This window comes from Panthera onca, chromosome D2, assembly GCF_046562875.1.
Source record: "Panthera onca isolate mPanOnc1 chromosome D2, mPanOnc1 haplotype 2, whole genome shotgun sequence".
NCBI lineage: Eukaryota > Metazoa > Chordata > Mammalia > Carnivora > Felidae > Panthera > Panthera onca.
In genome coordinates this window covers 66,037,687-66,057,735 of record NC_138349.1, presented here as the reverse complement: position 1 = coordinate 66,057,735, position 20,049 = coordinate 66,037,687, and the positions used below count along the sequence as shown (strand labels likewise).

Here is a 20,049-nt window from a genome sequence, read left to right as displayed (position 1 = left end):
AAACATCTTCCACAGTACAGTACCTTCCCACATGCCCCCAACATACTGTATCCTCCCTTTCTTTAAGCTGTGAGGAGCACATTGTACCTGTGTGCATGATAACGTCTAGTTCATGTTTCGTATCTTTCTATTAGCTACTTCTAAAAGCAGCTAATACTTTAAGGCACTAGTTACTATGTACCAAGCATTTTATATGGCCATAACTCTGTGGCAGATACTATCTTTTGCATTTTACCAAGAAGAAAACCACAGCTTAGGGAGGTCAAGTAACTTGCTCAAAATCACACAGCTGATGAGGAGTAGATCCAGGGTTGAAACACAGGTCTCTGACTTCACAGCCTTCGTCCTTATCCCTGATGTGTGCTGCCATCCTCGAGCTCCTGTATACATTCTCGATCACTCTTACAGGACTGCAAGCTCCATGAACAGCAGTGACCAGAACATAGTGAATTCCACTCCAGATCATGGACACATCTCTTGTCCATGCAAACACTGACTCACTTCCTTTACACTGTTCCCTTAGAGTAAGCCTCAGGATGAACAAGACAACTAGGTAAATATAAAGGGTGCCATTACTACATATATAGTACTCTCAGGTGACCATCACCTAAGTCAACAAATGTTAACACTGCCCGCTCTCTCCCAGAGCCTAGTGTATCCTTCCGAATCACAGCTCTCCATCTCTGAGGGGTGATGGCTCTCCTGATTTTCACTCATAGTAAGAACTCCTTGCATTTTTTTCTTTAAAAGAAATTTTATTGCCTATGTATTTCTAAACATTAGTTTTGCTTGGTTTTGCATTCTTTTTTGTCTAGCTTCCTCTGCTAGATAAACTTAGGATTTCATTCACCTGCATTACTTAGTTGAACAGTATTTTTACTGCCCTATGATATCCCGCTGGATGAGCACAATTTGTCTACTCTATGGACAATGAGTATTTGGGTCATTTCTGGTTTTTTACTATTACGTGCAATGCCACAAAAAACATTCTTGTATACATCTGGTGTACATATGCAAACATCATGAATATATCCAGGACTGAAACTGCTGAGTCACACACCGTGAATATTTCCAGTATCATTAGGTAATGCCAAACTGCTCTAAAAGCAGCAACCATTTCCATTCCCTGAGAGCATACAGAAGACTTCTCTAGTAATATCTTCTTGTGTTTTATTTTGCCTTTCTTGATTACTAATGTGTACTTGTTCATTTGTTTCCTGCTCATATGCCTACCTGCTTGTGCAAAGAGTCTGTTCAAGTCTCTATCCATTTTCTTTGGAGCAGTCCATTTTTCATACTGATTTGTAGTCTCATGTTAGTTATACAAGTTGCAAACACCTTCTCTCACACTGTGGCCTGTCTTTGCATTCTCTTTATGTGATTTCCAATGACATGTCTTTGTTCTTCTCTAGGCATTACTTAATGGCAATACTCCCAAATTTCTCTGTTAAAAGAAATCTACCCTGCTGCCTATCTGTAATCTCCATATGGATGTCTAGACCACTCGACTGAAGTTCTGACCTTCTCACTCCAAGTCTACTCCACTTAAAGTCTTTCCCATCTTAAATTATGGTTAACTATATTCTTCCAATCATGGAAGCCAAAATCTCCAAGTCTGTTTTGAGCCTGTCTTTTGCTCATGCCCACTTCTAATCCATCCTCAATCCAATAGGATATTCCTTCAAAATGTACCTAGAACCCAATGATCACCATCTTTACTACCACATCCTAGAACAATCAACCCTATCTCAGTGTGGATTATGGAATAGTCTTATAATAGACAGCCTAGCTCCCACCTTGCCTCCACTCCATAATTTCTTCTTGAGATAGCAATCAAGGCAAGATCATTTCACTACTTTGTTCAAACCCCTTTCCTGCCCCCCATGGCTCCCACTGCAGAGTGAATGCCAAACTCATGATTATGGCTCAATGGCTCTACGTGATCTGCATGCTGGCCACCAAACCCCCAGTACCCATTACCTCCTCAATCTCAACTCTTACTCCTCTCCCTCCAAGACTCCACTCCAACCACATTGGCCTCTCTGCTGCTCCTCCAACATGGCAGGCACGATTCCACCCAAGGCCTTAGCACTTTCCTGTCCCTTCCAGCTTCAATGCTCTTCTCTCTGAAATCCACTTATAGGCATAGGTTTTTTTTTCCCCCTAACAAATACAGTACCATACTATAAATGTATTTTCTTTTAAGTTTATTTTTTTTATTTTAAGAAAGAGAAAGAGAGCAAGCCCGAGTGGGGAAGGGGCAGAAAGAGAGGGAGAAGGAGAATCCCAAGCAGCCTCCAGGCTCTCAGCACAGACGGTGATATAGGGCGAATTCTCACAAACTGTGAGATCATGACCTGAGCCGAAATTAAGAGTCAGACACGTAACTGACTGAGCCACCCAAGTGTCCCTCTTATGATTTGTTTAAGAACATTTTTTCTCTAGCTTACTTTACTGTAAAAGGATGGTATATAATACAAATAACATAAAAAATATGTGTTAATTGACCATTTATGTTATAGGTAAGACCTCCAGTCAATGGCACACTATTAGTGGTTAAGTTTTTCAGGGGAACTAAAAGTTATACACAGATTTTGATTGGGGGAGGAGAGAGAAGGATGGGGGGGAGGAGAGAGAAGGATGGGGGGGAGGAGAGAGAAGGATGGGGGGGAGGAGAGAGAAGGATGGGAAGGAGGAGGTGGCACCCCTAAGCCCTGTGCTGTGCAAAGATCACCTGCATTTTTTTCCTTGAATGTTTGATACAACTTGCAGTAAAACCATTTGAGCCTGCAATTTTTCACTACAAAAGGTTGTTTCTCACCTACTCAATTTCTCTAATGGTTACAAAGCTCATGTTTTCTATTTCTTCCCCAGCCAGTTGTAGACAGTATGTTTTTCTATTAATTTGTCCATTCCATCTAAAATTTCAAATGTACTGGGCACCTGTGTTGCTCAGTTGATTAACCGTCCAACTTTGGCTCAAGTCATGATCTCACAGTTTATGAGTTCAAGTCCCACATGGGGCTTGCTGCTCTCAGTGCAGAGCCTGCTTTGGATCCTCTGTCCCCTCTCTCTGCCCCTCCCCCACTTGGCACTCTCTCAAAAATAAACATTAAAAAAAGACTAAAAACAATTTAAAAATTTCAAACATATTGCCATATATGATTATTCATGAGTTATTCACTCTCCTTTTGAATAGCTACAAGAAAAACTGTGATATGTTTCCTATTTCCTAACAAAGATTTCAAGCTTGATCTTTGTTTCTTTGAATGTAGTAAGCATGGCTGCTCTGGAGTCTGTGTCTGATAATTCCAGTATCTAAAGTATTTGTGAAGTCCATTTCTGTTCTTTCATTTCTACTGGTTGACATCCATGAAATCTCATATCTCCATGTGCCTGGTTCTCCTTGAGTGCTGGGCAACATATTTGAAATTGTATTTGTAGGTGAAATTTGTGGTCTAGGATGATGGTATCTTCTTCCAGAAAATTCTGTTTTCTTCTGCCAGGCACCAGAAGACTGGGTCTACCTTAATCCAAAACAAAAGCTTCATGATTTACAGTTCACCAGGTGATACAAAACTAGTTTGTTCTTGGGGCACCTGGGTGGCTCAGTCAGTTGAGCGTCTGACTTCGGTTCCAGTCATGATCTTGCAGTCTGTGAGTTTGAGCCCCGCATGGGGCTCTGTGCTGACAGCTCAGAGCCTGGAGCGTGCTTCATATTCTGTGTCTCCCTCTCTCTCTGCCCCTCCCCTGCTCATGCTCTGTTTCTCTCTCAAAAATAAACATTAAAAATTTTTTTTTAAAAAAACCTGGTTTATTCTTATCCTAAGGTTCATGATTAAAGTGTAGGTCATTTATCGCTGTCTCCATCTTTGGCCAACGCTGAGCTTTAACTTCTGTAACCTCAGCTCCACACAACTACCATAGCACAGCTCAGTTTCTCTGCTGTTCCATAATAAGCAGCAAATGCTCAGGACAAAACCAGCCCTGGGAGTTTGGGTCTTCCTAATCCCCACCTCCCCCAGATCATAGCCCAGCAGGCCTTCTCCATCTTGCTAGTTCTTCATGCTTTAAAAAATATTTAAGAGCATTCTGTGTAGGTTTTATTGATCCTCAGTAAGGTTTGTCTGAATTACCTAATCTGTCATTTTCTAGAGGGGAAGGTATAAGCAATTTTTGCAAGGCAATAGCTAGGCTCTTCCAGAAAATTATTTTTTAAATGCTATTTTCTTGTCAACATTCTCAACATCAAGGACAAGCCCTCATATTTCCTTTTTTTTTTTTTTTTTTTTTTTTTGAGAGAGAGAGGACACAAGCAGGGGAAAGGAGCAGAGGGAGAGAGAAGAAGAGAGAGAATCTTAAGCCGGCTCCATGTTCAGTGTGGAGCCCAATGCGGGGCTCGATCCCACAACCCTGGGATCATGACTTGACCCAAAATTGAGTCAGATGTTCAACCGACAGAGCCACCCAGGAGCCCTACAAGCCCTCATGTCTGAACAGATGGCTCCACTACAACATGGGGCTTCCCATCTACCCAGAATACCTAGTGGGCTAAGTTTGAGTTTGCCAGATTCCCCACAGCACAAAGCTGTTTAAAGCATTAACGCCTTTAGAGAAATCTGGTTAGGAGAAAATTTAAAAAAAAAATTTAACATTTTTTGTGAGAGACAGAGAGAGACAGAGCATGAGCAGGAAGGAAAGGGGCAGAGAAAGAGAGAGAGAGGGAGACACAGAATCCAAAGCAGGCTCTAGGTTCTGAGCCATCAGCACAGGACCCAATGTGGGGTTTGAACCCACGAACTACGAGATCATGACCTGAGCTGAAGTTGGACACTTAACCGACTGAGCCACCCAGGTCTCCTAGGAGATTTTTAAAAGATGCTCCACGAATAATATAAAGAAATCCTTTAGGGCCTGGAGTCGGCCTACTGCATTGAAAATGCAATTTGTAAAACCTAACACTTCCTTCTTCTGAGGAATAGAGTGTTCAGTACAAATAAAGAATTCATTCTAACTTGAGACATTACTGTGAACTAAAACAAGGCCACACCTTTATGAATAAAGAGGAAGAAAGTGAAGGTAGCTCCGTATTTTAAGGTAATTACTGACTGGGCTGACTGTAAACGGTTTTGAAATAGAAAACCTACCCAAGAGGTGCAAAACAGGGAACATTTATAACTGCAGTGTTTTAAAGTCATTTAAAAAATGTTTCCAATGATGGCTCAAGTCCATCTACAGTGGAGCCAGACTCATCTTTTCACCTAGAAATAACCATGCTTACTCCTACCCTGGAGAATAAAGTAAGCTCCCACTCCAGCTTCATCTCATTATTTTTAATTTCATTGTCTGTCTACTTTTGTTTTCTCTCTACCTGAGTTTTCCCACACTTTTCAAAGGAAGTCAGCATGGGAAGCCTGAAAGCCTCTACTCTTGCCCTTACATTTTTGGAGTCCACACTGGCACATCCAATCTAGACCTAATGTCAACACACATGCATACACTTGGAAAGAAACTCCATGATTTCTTAGAGTCTAAACAACTGTATCACGTTCATTTTATTTTCTAATCGTAATGCAAATTGTGTTGGACAGAGATTTCTGGCAGGCTACTAAACAGGAAAATTCTGGCTCATAATTTGGCCTCTGGAGGCTACATCATTTAAAATGCATTAAAAACATCCCGGGAGCCTTTGCAGATGTATTGGGAAACACAATGTACAAGCCCCTTGCTCCGTGAAAAGAAAAAAAGAACAGACAACGCTGAAGTTCAGAATTTTTGTAATGAAAAACAACACACACACACACACACACACACACACACACACACACACACACACACACACACACTCTCTGACCCTACTGTTCTGTGAGCTATAGGTAACAGCAAATTTTTCAGATCAGCACTAATAGCCCTGAAAAACGCCAGGAGGGCCACTGCTCTGGCCACCTTAATGAAGAACATATTTCACAGTCTCTTCTCCTCTTCCATGGGGAGGGCAGAAACAGTGTTCATCCGAACTGATGCGAAGGCCATCCCAGCCTAGGTGCCTTTAAAGCTAACTAGAGTATCTCATGTGTATTTATTGCCCTGACATGAGATTTTGCTGCCTGCCCAAACAAAATCACTACACTGCCATCCTAGTAACTAGGCAGACTCGGGGTGAGAGGCAGGCAGCCTCACATTCTGGTGCACATGCTTCACAAGAAGGGATCTGAGACGCTATGCTCACTGGTTGTGCCCGCGGGCATGCCTGCTACCCTGAGACACAGCCTGTCTGGGGCTGGGGAAGCACGCACTCCAGAGAGCACAACCAGTAAGATGGTACTTGAAGGAGAAACTGCTTCTCCAGAACTGAGGCGAGGAGAAGGAAAGGGTAAACCAAGTGGTAAGCCTTTGTCTAGATGAACAGGCAGGTTCAGGGACTTACTTGAAATCTTCCTGTCAGTTTTATTCCTGTGCAAAGAGACGGAGGAATAACGCTGTCGCCTGATGTCCCTCTGAGCTGCTTGGCTATCAGTCACTTGGTAGCGGCAGCTTCAGCAGTGGCTTTTGCCCTCAACTTCCTTCCTTTCCTGTCTCACCTTTCTATGGATGCTAGGAAACATTAACTACATGTGTTCCAGAAGGCATTCTAACCTCAAGGACCAAGTCAGTAATAATAAAGCCATGGCATTAAACAAGAGATCCAGAAAAGTGTTATTCTTAAGTACTTTGAATCATCAATAAGAATGTGCCCTTCCATAAGAATATAATACTCTCTACTGTAGCGACAGTGGCATTATTTTCTGAGGACCAGATCCAATTTCAAATATGAATCAAAAGTACGAAACTATTGGGGTGCCTGGGTGGCTCCATCGGTTGAGCGTCAGACTTCGGCTCAGGTCATGATCTCGCGGTTTATGGGTTTGAGCCCCACGTTGGGCTCTGTGCTGACAGCTTGGAGCCTGCTTCGGATTCTGTGTCTCCCCCTCTCTCGCCACCACCCCTGCTCATACTCTGTCTCTCTCTAGTCTCTCAATAATAAATAAATGTTAAAAAAAAATTTTTTTAAGTACAAAACTATTAACCTATTTGTTATTTTAAGGTCTAAAATTTAAAAGTTGGATTAGATTGAAAAAAGTCAGAGATATATATGTAATACCCAGTACCCTTCTTATCTTAGCCCTGCTCCAGGGCTTTAAAAAAAGAAAAAGTATTCATTAGCAATTGGCAGCAGTTGAGAAGATTGCAAACAAAAACAGGACTTCCTAAAGAGCAGAAGTAAACTTGATGCATCAGGCTTGCATCAAAGCAAGTGAAAAAAATCCAGGATTGCTAAAGCCATTATCAATCTCAGCAATGACAGGTCTTCCAATATGCATGATTGGTGATTGGTAGTTAACAGGGGAGTTAAGAATTATTTTAAAAAATAGTTTTAAGACTGAGGGCGTGTGTTATAAGTCATATTAGGACTGACAAGACAGTTAAGCTAGGTATTAAAGCAGTCTGATAATACTAGTTCTTAATGATTTGAGCATTCCAGAATCTTCTTTCACTTGCAAACGCACCCAAGACTGCAGCAGGCTTCACTGCACTATGATGCATGACAGTCACAGCTATGATAGAACTCTGAGCTCTCGGGGCGCCTGGGTGGCGCAGTCGGTTAAGCGTCCGACTTCAGCCAGGTCACGATCTCGCGGTCCGTGAGTTCGAGCCCCGCGTCAGGCTCTGGGCTGATGGCTCGGAGCCTGGAGCCTGTTTCCGATTCTGTGTCTCCCTCTCTCTCTGCCCCTCCCCCGTTCATGCTCTGTCTCTCTCTGTCCCAAAAATAAATAAAAAACGTTGAAAAAAAATAATTTAAAAAAAGAACTCTGAGCTCTCAAAGCCAATGACACAGAAGGTTCCAAAAGGTAAGGACAAAACAGGCATCAGAATTTTTTAATTTCCTTTTTAGGAAAGAAGACATTTTCTATTTACAAAAGTAATCCAGGTTGCTTTTACAAAATAAGAAGGAAAAGGATATAAGAAAACTAATATAACCCAAAGCTTAGCACCCAAGTATAATTACAACTAACATTTTGGAAAATAGTCTTTTAGATTCTTTTTCTAATGTACATGTTATATATCAAAATCTGGTGAAGAGTTTGCTCACAAAACATTTCTTGTAAATTTTAATTATAAATTCTGGTTAAACTACAATTTCTGTTTGAGGCATTCCAGAGCTGAATCTGGTTCAGATGCAGGCTTGTGCTGAACTTAGCAAAAGTACCAGAAGGTTCTTTTAGGGACAGTTCTCAATCAGATAATCAATTCTATGGTCTGGGCTCAAAAGGATGCAGATTTTTCAAATAAGTTTTCATAAAATGAAAGTATAATTTTCTGGCCATCTAGGGGATATATACAAAAGCAAGAGAGAAAGCATGCTTTTTGTGTGTTTTTGTTTCAGTGATGCTTAACATATGTGAAAATATTTAGGCTATATCCCAAACTTGATCTTCTAGGACAAAAGGATTTCCTCTCATCCACACTTAAATAAACTTCCATTTGTAAAGGTATTAGATACCAGTTCTGTTATGGCAGATCGGGAGGGAAGGGAAGGGAAGGGAAGGGAAGTGTGTCCCCCACAGCAATGATCTCAGTTTGTTTTCAGATCCAAAGAATCCCTTTGAAATGCACATAAAAGCACTGTCCAATCACTATGAGAGACAACAGTCAAAGCATGGTGACAAAACCAAAATTGTTCCACAAATGGCCTCAGTGGCCTTGGGGTGAAAAAGGCAAAATTCTTCCATGGTGAACAGGTCAATTCACTCTTTTGTCTATCAGGAACACCTGCATACAGTTTCTCTTCTCAGGCTTTTCAAAAAAAGGTCTATCTAGAAGCACCATCCTAGAGAGCCATGTTAAAGTAATTACAAAATTAGAAAAGTCTACTGGTACCAATTAGCCTAAAAAATCTCCAGATGGAGATCAGTTCTTCCACACTGTGTGGCAGATTATGTGAGCCTTCAACAAAGGGGCTGATATCCTGAGGCAAGCCTCAGGATGGGTAACAGAGGGTGGCAGACCCTCCCGCAGCCAAATGAGCTCTCTCCAACTGGCCAACAACAGAGGAGGGCCTTGGGGTTCTACCACAAAGGTATGCTGTGATAGCTGAAGTCTAAAGTGAGAGATCATCTGTCATGCCACAGAACACACATAGGTCTAGAACTTGCCAGAGACGTCAACCTCAACTCCCTGCCACCCATCTCCTTTCAAGGGCCTAAGAACCAGGAAGGGGGCATGAGGAGTATCTGTTTAATGGGTACAGAGAGTTTGGTTTTCAAGAAGTTCTGGGGATGAATAGTCGTGATGGGTGCACAACAGTGTACCTAATGCCACCACGTTATACACTCAAAAATGGCTGAAATGACAAATTTTATGTTATGTATATTTTGCTACAATGTATATATGTGTGTATATACATATATGTGTGTGTGTACACATACACATACGTATCGCCTAAGAACCAAGCTGGGATTCCTGAGAGATGGTCTTGAAGACATGCTAAGTATTCATTTGTCCAGATTCTTTAAGTTCAACCACAAACGAGCTACAGTCTTACTAAGAGCTCCCCCAGCAACAGAATCATACCTTCATACTATATTCCTTGTTTTGACTTGGCCACATGAAGGCTAGTGCTACATGTTACATACTACTTTGGTAAAAAAAAGTTTATTGCACTGTTCCATCTGCATATTGTTCAATCTCTGTAGAAAGATCCATGCCTCTGGAAAAGTTTAAGTTTTTAATATATGAAAATTATTTTTCTCCTGATCAAGTATAAAACTACTTAAAAAAATTTTTTTTTAATTTTTTTTAATATTTATTTTTGAGAGAGAGAGAGAGAGAGAGAGCGAGCACGTGAGTGTGTCAGCGAGGAGGGGCAGAGAGGGAGGAAGACAGAATCTGAAGCAGGCTCCAGGCTCCAAGCCGTCAGCACAGAGCCTGATGCCTGGCTCAAACCCACAAACTGTGAGATGGTGACCTAAGCTGAAGTCCGACGCTTAACCTACTGAGCCACCAGGCGCCCCCCTCCCTTTTTTTAAAAAAAAAAATTTTTTTTTCTTTTAATGTTTATTGATTTCTGAGACAGAGAGAGACAGAGCATGAGAGGGGGAGGAGCAGAGAGAGAGGGAGACACATACTCTGAAGCAGGCTCCAGGCTCTGAGCTGTCAGCACAGAGCCCGACGCAGGGCTTGAACTCACAAACTGTGAGATCATGACCTGAGCTGAAGTCTGTCGCTCAACCAACTGAGCCACCCACGCAAGCCCGCCCCCCGCTTTTTTTTTTTAATGTCTATTTATTTTTGAGAGTGAGAGCACAAGCAGGAAGGGGCAGACACAAGAATCCAAAGCAGGCTCCAGGCTCCAAGCTGTCAGCACAGAGCCCAATGCAAGGCTTGAACCCATGGACCGGGAGATCATGACCCGAGTCAAAGTTGGATATTTAACTGACTGAGCCACCCAGGTGCTCCAAACAATTTTTTTTTTTAGATATAAGAATTATGAAAAATTACTGTATTTCTCCAGGTTATAGCTAGCTTTAAATTCACCTCCTTTTTCTGTTGCACATGGCTCTTCTGTTCTTTTAGTGCCTTATTTTAAGGGATATCAATGTCTTTGGGAAAAAGGTGGGTTATGATAATAAACTACACACTATAGAACCATTCACAGTGAAGATGAACCTTTATAGAGAACAGAAGCATGATCTGGCTAGGTTTTGGCTGCTTTCTAAATAATTTGGTAAAAGACTCTAAATACTAATAGCCATTTAAGTTGAAAGCAAACACTGCTTCTTCCAGTGTTAAAAATTAGAGCACCTGATTACACGCTAAACTAAGAAAAACAAACTGTAATTGCATCCCTCTAGTTCTAGAAGCAATATGCAGAGTAAGTTGTCTGATGCTGCCAAGGTGAGAGAGAGCCAGAGGTCAAACTAACCTTGTCCCTCATTTTTTCCTCTAAATCTGAATGCACACGAATCAATAACGAGTTCCACACAGAAACTGTGCCATAAATCTCTGCAGGACAATAATGCCTGGCTACCTCTACACTTCACATTTCAACAGCGGCCATCGAAACCGAATTTTGTGTGAGACGGTAACAGTATCTTTGTTCAGTAATTAGGCAGAAAGATGGGGTCAAAGTTGACTGAAGCACTGTCCAGTCTTAACATTAAAGTTTCTTTACCAAAGCTTCCGGCTTTCTCTTACAGGACTGTCCATGTTGGAAGGTAAGAAAAGGATTTGGGAAGTTTTTTAAAAGCCTCAAATATCCTTTTATTATAACTTCACTAAAATACATACTTCAACCAAATCAATGAGTGAAACAGTCAGCAATGCCGTTGCATGGAGGGTACAAGGGGTGCGTCTACCTAGCTTCCACACTCAACTGACAAAGTTCATCCTCCCGGAATAATTTTATATCTGCTAGTGATTTTGGACAATCTGTGCTCAGTAATGAAAACTTAATATCCTACTTATTCTTTTAAAAAAATTTTTAGTGTTTATTTTTGAGAGAGTGAGAGCGCAAAGAGGGGAGGGGCAGAGAGAGGGAGACACAGAATCCAAAGCAGCTCCAGGCTCTGAGCTGTCAGCAGAGCCCCCCGTGGGGCTCAAACCCATGAGCCATGAGACCATGACCTGAGCTGAAGTCGGTAGCTCAACCGACTGAGCCACCCAGGCACCCCTCCTACTTATTCTTAAGTTCATGGTAAGTAGCATACAAAATATTTGCCCTAAACAAATTTTACTTTTGTAATTTATAAGCTTTGAGGGGAAAAGAAAGGAGAAAAGGAAGGACACTCTGGGTGAGAAAAATCAAACCTTCCTGTATGTTTTGTGTGTTGTGTCTTCTATAACCTATCCGAGATTAATGCTGTTTTAATAGCTGTCTGATACTTATTTGCTCAGTAACATATTACTCACCCATTTGAACACACCTGATTGTATGTAATTTTAACTACCGATCACGGATATCTTGTATTTCCACCCCCCAAACTGACATTTCACTTTACAGCCTCATATTTTAATGCAGAAGACCCATTTTTGCTACACAAATGTTGATTTATTCCTTACAGAATCAACATAAAAGGAGGAAAAAATTCCACATTTACTGTTAATCCTATTTCCAAAACACTACTGACAGCAATTACTCCTGTGCTAAGGCTTCAGGCTCATCAGAAACTTCTTCAGGTGCCCATAGCATAAAATCCCTTACCCAAGCAGATGAGTCACAGAACCAGTCTGGAGTATTACACTGCTTCCATCTTTACCTGGTCTTTTTAATCTCCAAAAAACTTTGGCTATAAATGTTTCAAGCAAAGTACTCTATCAAAGTCATTTTTTCCTAGAGAGGAAAACAGGCAGAGAAGATGTAAGGCAAGAAAAGATAAATTTACCTGCATCAACTTTCTGGAGAGCTCATTAGTGAGGAACTCTTCTTCCTTCTCATAATTTACAGCAAGGGTTTCTTTCTCCTTCTGCAAAGCCTGAATTTTCTTGAATAAAGTGTTACTGATGAATTCTTCTTCTTGCTCAGCCCTGGCTTGCTGTTAAAAAAAAAAAAAAAAAAAAATTAAAACAGAGCAACAACAAAAAAATATGTTAAACAAACAGGAAATTTACAATGGAAATAATGTTCTTATTTGCAGAAAGGGCACTCATTTTAATTAGATCTCTATTTTTACCTGTGAACCAGTGCACCCCAAGACACATAAACCAGAGGGGCTGAGCGGCAACCCAGAAGAAAATCTGGCTATTCCCCCAAAGAGCCTCCCTGAACTACAGATGGCCTTCTTCTTAAATTGACGTTTTGAAGAAATTCATAAAGACTGTTTTACTGTTTTTAGAATCAATCCCCAATCAGTAGAATACAGGGAGCTCATCAGATGGCACACAGGTCCAATTCTGTGCATCAATTCATGATAACTCTCTGCAAGTCACTACATCTCAAAGGTTTGTAATAAAGCTGAAATATCTAGGCAACATTTTTTTACTGAAGCAGAGTTCACCTTTTGAGGATGTTACTGAAAGGATTTGGATAAGCAATTGTAAAAGCAATGCACACTGCATGCTCAACGAATAGTAATTGGAAGGAAATACACCAAATGGTGATAAAGTAGCTACTGAGGTAGGAATCCAATGGGTGAAAAGTAAGGGTGGATGAGAGGAGTTTTATTTTTTACTTTATTAATTTCCCTACTGGGCATTTTTTGGAGGTGAGAGCAAGGACAGACATTACTGAATTTTAAGAACAGAAGAAAAGAGGGTCAGAATAATTCGAGAAGAAAATATTCTTCTGAACCACTTCCCCAAACCTATATTTTAACAGAATACACACCAAAAAACTAACCATCCTTGAAGGAAATTAATCTTTTCAGAAATAGGAAACTTGTTTCAAGTGAACTCAACTCTACTCAATGCACTTTTTAAACCCCATCATTTTGAGGCATTAATCCCAAACAATGTGTTCCTGTTTTATCAGCCAAGTCAAGGGAGAAAGAACTATATCAATTCCAAGTTGCCAGCACCTGTCACTTCAAGAATATGAAAGCCAGAGAGCAGGAGACAAAAGGGCACCAGCACTAAACAATTACCACCTTTATTGTACAGCCTCTGACAACCACTCCCAAAATCTGGTGGCTTAGATTTCTGGACATATTCTCTAGCTTCCCCAGCATCCAGCATCCGTGCCCAAACAGACTGGGTTTCTGAGTCTGTCCTCTGTGCTCTCCTGTCAGTGGCCAAAAGGAAGTCCTTCAGTCCCCAGAACTGCTTGTCAAACAATTCTACAAAAGAGAGTAGCATGTCGTATTTCAACTGAGAAACAGAGCTATAGAAAAAGTGAGAACTTTGGGACCAGGTCCAGCACTCAAGTTCTTTAAGAAACCATTTGGGATATGCCCGGAGAGCTGAACATAGCTAATAAATGTTTATTTCCATCCAAGAGCGCCCAGGGAGATATCCCTAGGTTCCCGAGGGCTCCCAGACACTTGATATTTTGTTAGCCCTTCCCAGGGCCCTACTCTCCTCTCCCCTCCACTCCACGGCCGAAGGTACTTACTCTCCCCCTTGAAATGAGTCCCCACTCCTCTTTACAAGTCACACACTTCCAGGTGGGCCAATGGGCAGGAATCCCAAGTATGTATAGAGGCACACTTAACTCACATATATAAGCCTGCAATCTGTTTAAGCTACTTGTTTTTCTGGTTTTGACTGACAACATCCTACACAATTTGATTTCTGATTATTCTAAAAGTTACAGAACAAAAAGGTAGAGGGGAACTGTAAGGCTTTTGCTAGTGATACCGCACTTACTATTTAAAAGGGTGTTTGCCATAAATTATTTTTCTTATCAGGTCAGACTCAACTTTCTTGCGTGTTGCCACACACTCAGTATTTTAGACAACTGGTGTATATGATCACAAGCAAGAAGAGCCAGACTCAGGCTCAGCAGACCACCCTCCCCTTCTGCACTTGAGGCCTGGAAGTAAGAAGCTGGAAATAAGAGGCTAAGCCCCAAGTGTGTGTTCTTGTAGCTTCCACCCCTGCCTCCCCCTCCATCTAACCATTAAGTTGCAGGGACAACAGATTTCAGTGTAATATAAAACAGTACTCTGCGATAAAAAGTAGATTAGTGGTTGCCAGGGGCTGGGGGAGGGGATGCGTGGGAGATGGGGAATGACTGCTAATGAGTGCAGAATTTCTTTTTGGGGTGATGAAAATGTTCTGAAATTAGTGCTAACAGTTTACACAACCTCATGAATATACTAAAAATCAATGAGGTGTACACTTTAAAAGGATGAATTTTATTGTATGTGAATTATATCTCGATTAAGAAAAAGCACTCTGATAATTAGCAGGGCCTGTATTTCCCGGGGCACCTGGTCTCCTTTGCAATTCTTCCCAGGGAAAGCAGCAAAATGTTAAAAGGATGGGGGCGGGGAAGTGTTGAGGAGCACTGGATCTGCTCTAAAGTGCCTTCCAAAGTAAGTGACACATCGCTGGTCATGAGAGGCTGAGGCTTTAGCTAACAAAATTATTCACCATTTAGAATAGCTGCTTAATTCTAGGCAAAGCCCATTAATGGAAAATGCGCGCTCAAGGAGCCCTGAATAACAGGAGGAACTGCTGGTGGAAGCTGGTTACAGCCTATCTAACTTCACAGGGGTTACCGGGGGTTACACAGATTCCATCAAAGGCCTCCTTTAGCGAAGTTTCTGGCACTTTTTGGTTCTGTGTGTTACCCTGCCTCCCACAGCATCTGACATCCAGAGGAGAAGATATGGGAGCACAGGAGTCCAGGTGCCCAAGCTGTAAAACCTCACTCACCCTTTTTCTGGTTGGTCACAGGTCACTTTAGGAAGGAACACATAAATGAGGAAAAAGATAAGATGCTGTATCCAATATAGCCTCAGAGGAAATTTCTGAAAGATCAGACAGAGTGTACTGACAACCAGGGGTAAAAAAAACTTGATTATCAGAGTATGAGCCGTGAGTCACACAGGCAGTCAGTAGCCACTGACTTCCCCACGCAGCTTTCTCCCATGCCACATGCATCAGGGGCCCAATTTCAGCCTTAGTCCTGGCTTTTTCTTCCCCTAATTCCAAAACAAGCCTTTTAAGCTGTAAATGAATTATCTTCCCAGTGTGTTCCCCCCACAGAAAAGCCAAGAGCTCAGTAAAGAGTGGCCCAGGTGCTAAGAAGCAAGCCCCAGGCACTAGCAGTCAGAAAAACAGGGGGACAGAGCAGAGATAAAACAGGCTACCTCAAAAAAATCTCATCGGTTTTACCAATCTATCTCCCTTTTTATCTGAAATGCTTGACAATGTCAACATACTTAAAGACATCCAAATTCAAAAACAAAATTGTATTTCAAAAGCTAAATAAGTGAATCATGGTTCACCTATAACTCCATAAACTCTGAAAAGAAAATATGAAAACTTAGGAATGCTTTGAAGGAGGTTGTGTTCTGTATATGTCTGTAAAGTTGAGAACTGGGGAAATCTGGGGAAAAATTTTAAAATATCTGTAACCATATCTGCATGTTCAATATGGTTCTAGATGCTGTGTGTAGAAACTGGGCGACTCTGTATACTGTACTCACATATTTGCACCGGCTATTTTGACACTCTCCTAGCAGTAACCATTGGGATCTATAAATATGAGGACCAGAGCAGAAAGCAGGTCTCCACCATTCCTTCCCCATCCTACCAGAAGTCCAATGTTAAAAAAAAAAGGGGGGGGGTACAGAAGAGAAATAGGGAAGGGGGCAGGACAGGAGAAATTTACCAAGTACTGTGGGAAAAACAAACACCAAAATTCTTAGAAAAATTATCTTCTCCTGAGTCACCACATATTCAGGCAACCATACTCTAAGTAAGCACTTAGATTTTCTGTGAATAAGGAAAACACAGCTCATTCTGACCCACTGCTATTATGATCAGAGCACAAATTTCATAGGATATTTCAGGGTGATTGTTTAGTTCTTCTGTTCTTTATCAACAGTACTTTGGAGATCAAGGGTAGGCGGAGAAAGCAGAATTCAAAAACTCTCAGCAGCACCACTCACTGCTGACAAGAAAATCCAAGTGCCAAAACCAAAATCATGTGGGATGATGCAATTCGTGATCTATCAAGCACAAGGAAGAGAACAGTTCTCCAAAGCAAGAAATGCAGGCAATATTTAATAGCAGCCATAGGTAAAAGATATAATCAAGAGAAGATACAAATGACTACCAAGATTACACATTAGTATTTGTGTTTTTTTTTAATGTTTTATTTATTTCTGAGAAAGAGAGACAGAGAGAGAGAGAGACAGAGAGCAAGCACAAGTGGGGAAGGGGCAGAGAAAGAGGGAGACACAACCCAAAGCAGGCTCCAGACTCTGAACCCTCAGCACAGAGCCCAACACAGGGCTCAAACTCACGAACCACAAGATCACGAACCACAAGACCTGAGCTGAAGTTGGATGCTCAACCCACTGAGCCACACAGGAGCCCCAACATTAGCATTTGTTTTTAAAAATTACTTTTAAGTTGACTGCTTAATTGTTTTAATAACAAAAAGCCATAAAACTAAGATACCTTGAAGCTCTCACGCTTAAGAGCCCAGGCAGGCTCTATTTATTATTTTAATTATTTAAATTTAGGAATCTATTTAAATGTATTATTAATTTAAATTGACTATTCTGTTGCCTAGTCACATTTTAATGACCCACAATTTAATGATCTTAACATCTCAGTTTGAAAGGGCATTGGAAACCAAACTGTTACGATAGCAGGAACCAACCCAGCACAAAGCCAGGGAAGTGAATAAAACCCTGCGCTCCGTCCACTGTCCCTCCACTAGGTTCACCAGAGCACACGTGGCTTGCTCTGGATGACGCTCAGAGTTCAACAGAACTCATGACTGATGGCTGGTGCCTCTTCAGGGATCAGTCAAGTACCAGGCATGCCAGTGGGTTTGTCAACACCAAACACAGTCCTGCAGTGGTTCTGCACCAGCACCAGCAAGGGAGGGGTGGGTGGCAGGTGACACAGTCCATGAAGTACGTTTGTTTCTTTGACTAGGAGAATGAGAGAGATGATTTCAATTACAGGTGTCAGAACTGGAATTTACCACCTAGTCTGTGGGAGCACAAGGTTACATACACACTGCACTCCAGGCCTATCGTAAAAACAATGAATAATCGGTAAATTAAAGAGCTTATCTGTTCCATTCCAGTATTGCCAGCCAATCAGTAAGCACACAGGCATCACAGCAGAATCTTTATTAGCCCTTGCAACTGTGCTACTGTAACCCAGATGCTTAGGTCACTTACAGGACTGCAGGCCGAGAGAGCAAAAAGCAACAAAGGGTGACCTGCAGGACAGAAGAACTCGAGGATCTCGAGGTTATGAAGGACTCTAATTGCTACCAAGTTTTTTTATCAATCAACCTACAGTGCCTCACAAACCAGCTGTAGTGGAAGACCAGTCCTCACCATTCTGGTGTCAGGCTGCTTGGTTTACAAGATGCCTTTGCCCACGTCCAGCTGTGTGACCCCCAGGAGAGCCATGTGACCTCTCTGGACCACTGCCTTCTCCTCTGTAAAGTGAAAATAACGGCACCTCCCTCTGGGTTGTCTGTAAAGATATATGCATATAACTCACAGAAAGAGTTTATTAGCACAGTATCTTGCATAAGAAAGCACTCAAAAGACACTTACAAAAAGGCTTGGGGAGAAGCATGGAAGGATTACATGGAGGATTGATGACAAAACAGTCAAGTCTTACAGAGTCTCTTTCCATTTAACTAAAAAGTTGAAATGGACATAATTATGGTACATCCATAGAAAAACACATAGTGGAACCATCAAAAATACATGGTCTGCACTTACTGTCATGAAAAGATGTCCAACCACAAAACGTTAAGTGAAATACCAAAGTTGAATGTTTGTATTGAAGGTGGAACAAAACTATGTTGAGTTCCCAAAGAAAAACCACATATCAAGGACACAGTGCATTATGAATAAGTTAACAGAAACGATCTATTTACAGCTCTACACATTCGTACTAACCACCCTACCCTCAGATTAGCTAAGGTTTCAGATATTCAAATTCTCATAAAGTATAAAACAGTATTATCTGAAATGTTTCAAAGAGATAAAATATGAACAAGCAGCAAGAGAATAGATCAGGCAGATTTGAAAAAGAAAACAGAACTTCTTGAAATCAATGTTTAAATTCATCTTGCATTTTGTATTTCAATAGCAAATTTGACACAGTTGAATCACAAAGACTGAAAGAAAGACTTAAGAATCAATCCAGAATGTAACACAAAGAAACAAGAAAATGGAAAATGTGAAGGATAGCAATAGATACAGGAAGGAAATGAGAAGATTTAACACACATCTTACTAAAGATCAAGAAGGAAAGAATATCGGAAGAGATGATGGCTTCAGATGGTATATCTCAGAAATACTACCTGAGAATCTCCCAGAACTAATGAAAAATATGGACCTATAGATACAGAGAGCACCAAGAATTGGTGCCTAGACACATTTTAATCAAACTGTACAGCATTAAGACAAAATCCTAAAAAGAGTCTAAAGAAATGACAGATGATCCATAAATAATCAAGTAGACTGGCCATCACTCCTCAACATCAATAGAGAAAGGAGACAATGGAGAATTCTCAAAATGCTAAAACTGGCAAACTATATACAAGGTTATCAAGAAAAACTATCTTCCAAGAAAGAAACAAAACCCATATTTCTCATATAAACCATAACTGGGTTTATCACCGACAGACCTACACTAATAAGGCTTCTACAGGATGGACTTACCCCAGAAGAAAGGTCTGTAGTGCACAAAAAACTGGAGAGCAAACAAATCAGTAAAAATGAAGGACAATCTCAACAAAAACAGTGTCTAGTCTGTGAGGTGAAAATGTCAGTGACCCCTTTTGCTCACCTACAGACCCCAATAGTTAAAACCAGAAATAGACAAGCCCGCCTAACTCATGCTCTAACTATATAACCCATGGTGTTCATTTCTTACTGCACTTTCTTGCAGCATTGACAAAGCCATTCTACAAGGACCACAGCATTCCGACCACCAGGCTAGGAGAGAGTGCCCAGAAGACCACACCCCACCAAATCACCTTCCCTGCCCCTAATCATGGCTGAACACAGACCAACCCCCACCCATGACCATGTGCTCCCTGCCTCCCTTCTTGAAGGACCCTCCTATGGAAACTACAGCTATCACCTCACACAGTGCTGGAGAGGAGGCAGAATGCTGCTACCACTTTGCAAAAACAGTCGGGACGTTTCTCCAAGTTAAACCTAGAGTCACCAATACAACTCAACCTCCTAGGTTGCTCTGTCTCTCTCTGTCTCAGAAATAAACGTTAAAAAAAAAATTTTTTTTTAAAAAAGAAAGTTTCAGCCTGGGTGGCTCAGTTGGTTAAGCATCCAAGTTCGGCTCAGGTTGTGATCTCACGGTTCCTGAGTTTGAGCCCTGTGCCGGGTTCTGTGCTGA

General features: G+C 41.4%; 1 protein-coding gene across 2 annotated transcripts in view; it reads right to left on the bottom strand.

Annotated features, from left to right (window-relative positions):
* Nucleotides 1–20,049, bottom strand: part of CCDC6 (coiled-coil domain containing 6) — a 108,257-nt gene that overhangs the window by 45,767 nt on the left and 42,441 nt on the right. For both annotated transcript variants that reach the window (XM_060642739.3, XM_060642738.3), the window contains exon 2: nt 12,423–12,572. In XM_060642739.3, coding sequence (XP_060498722.1) covers nt 12,423–12,572 — 150 coding nt within the window. The remainder of the gene's footprint in view (nt 1–12,422; nt 12,573–20,049) is intronic.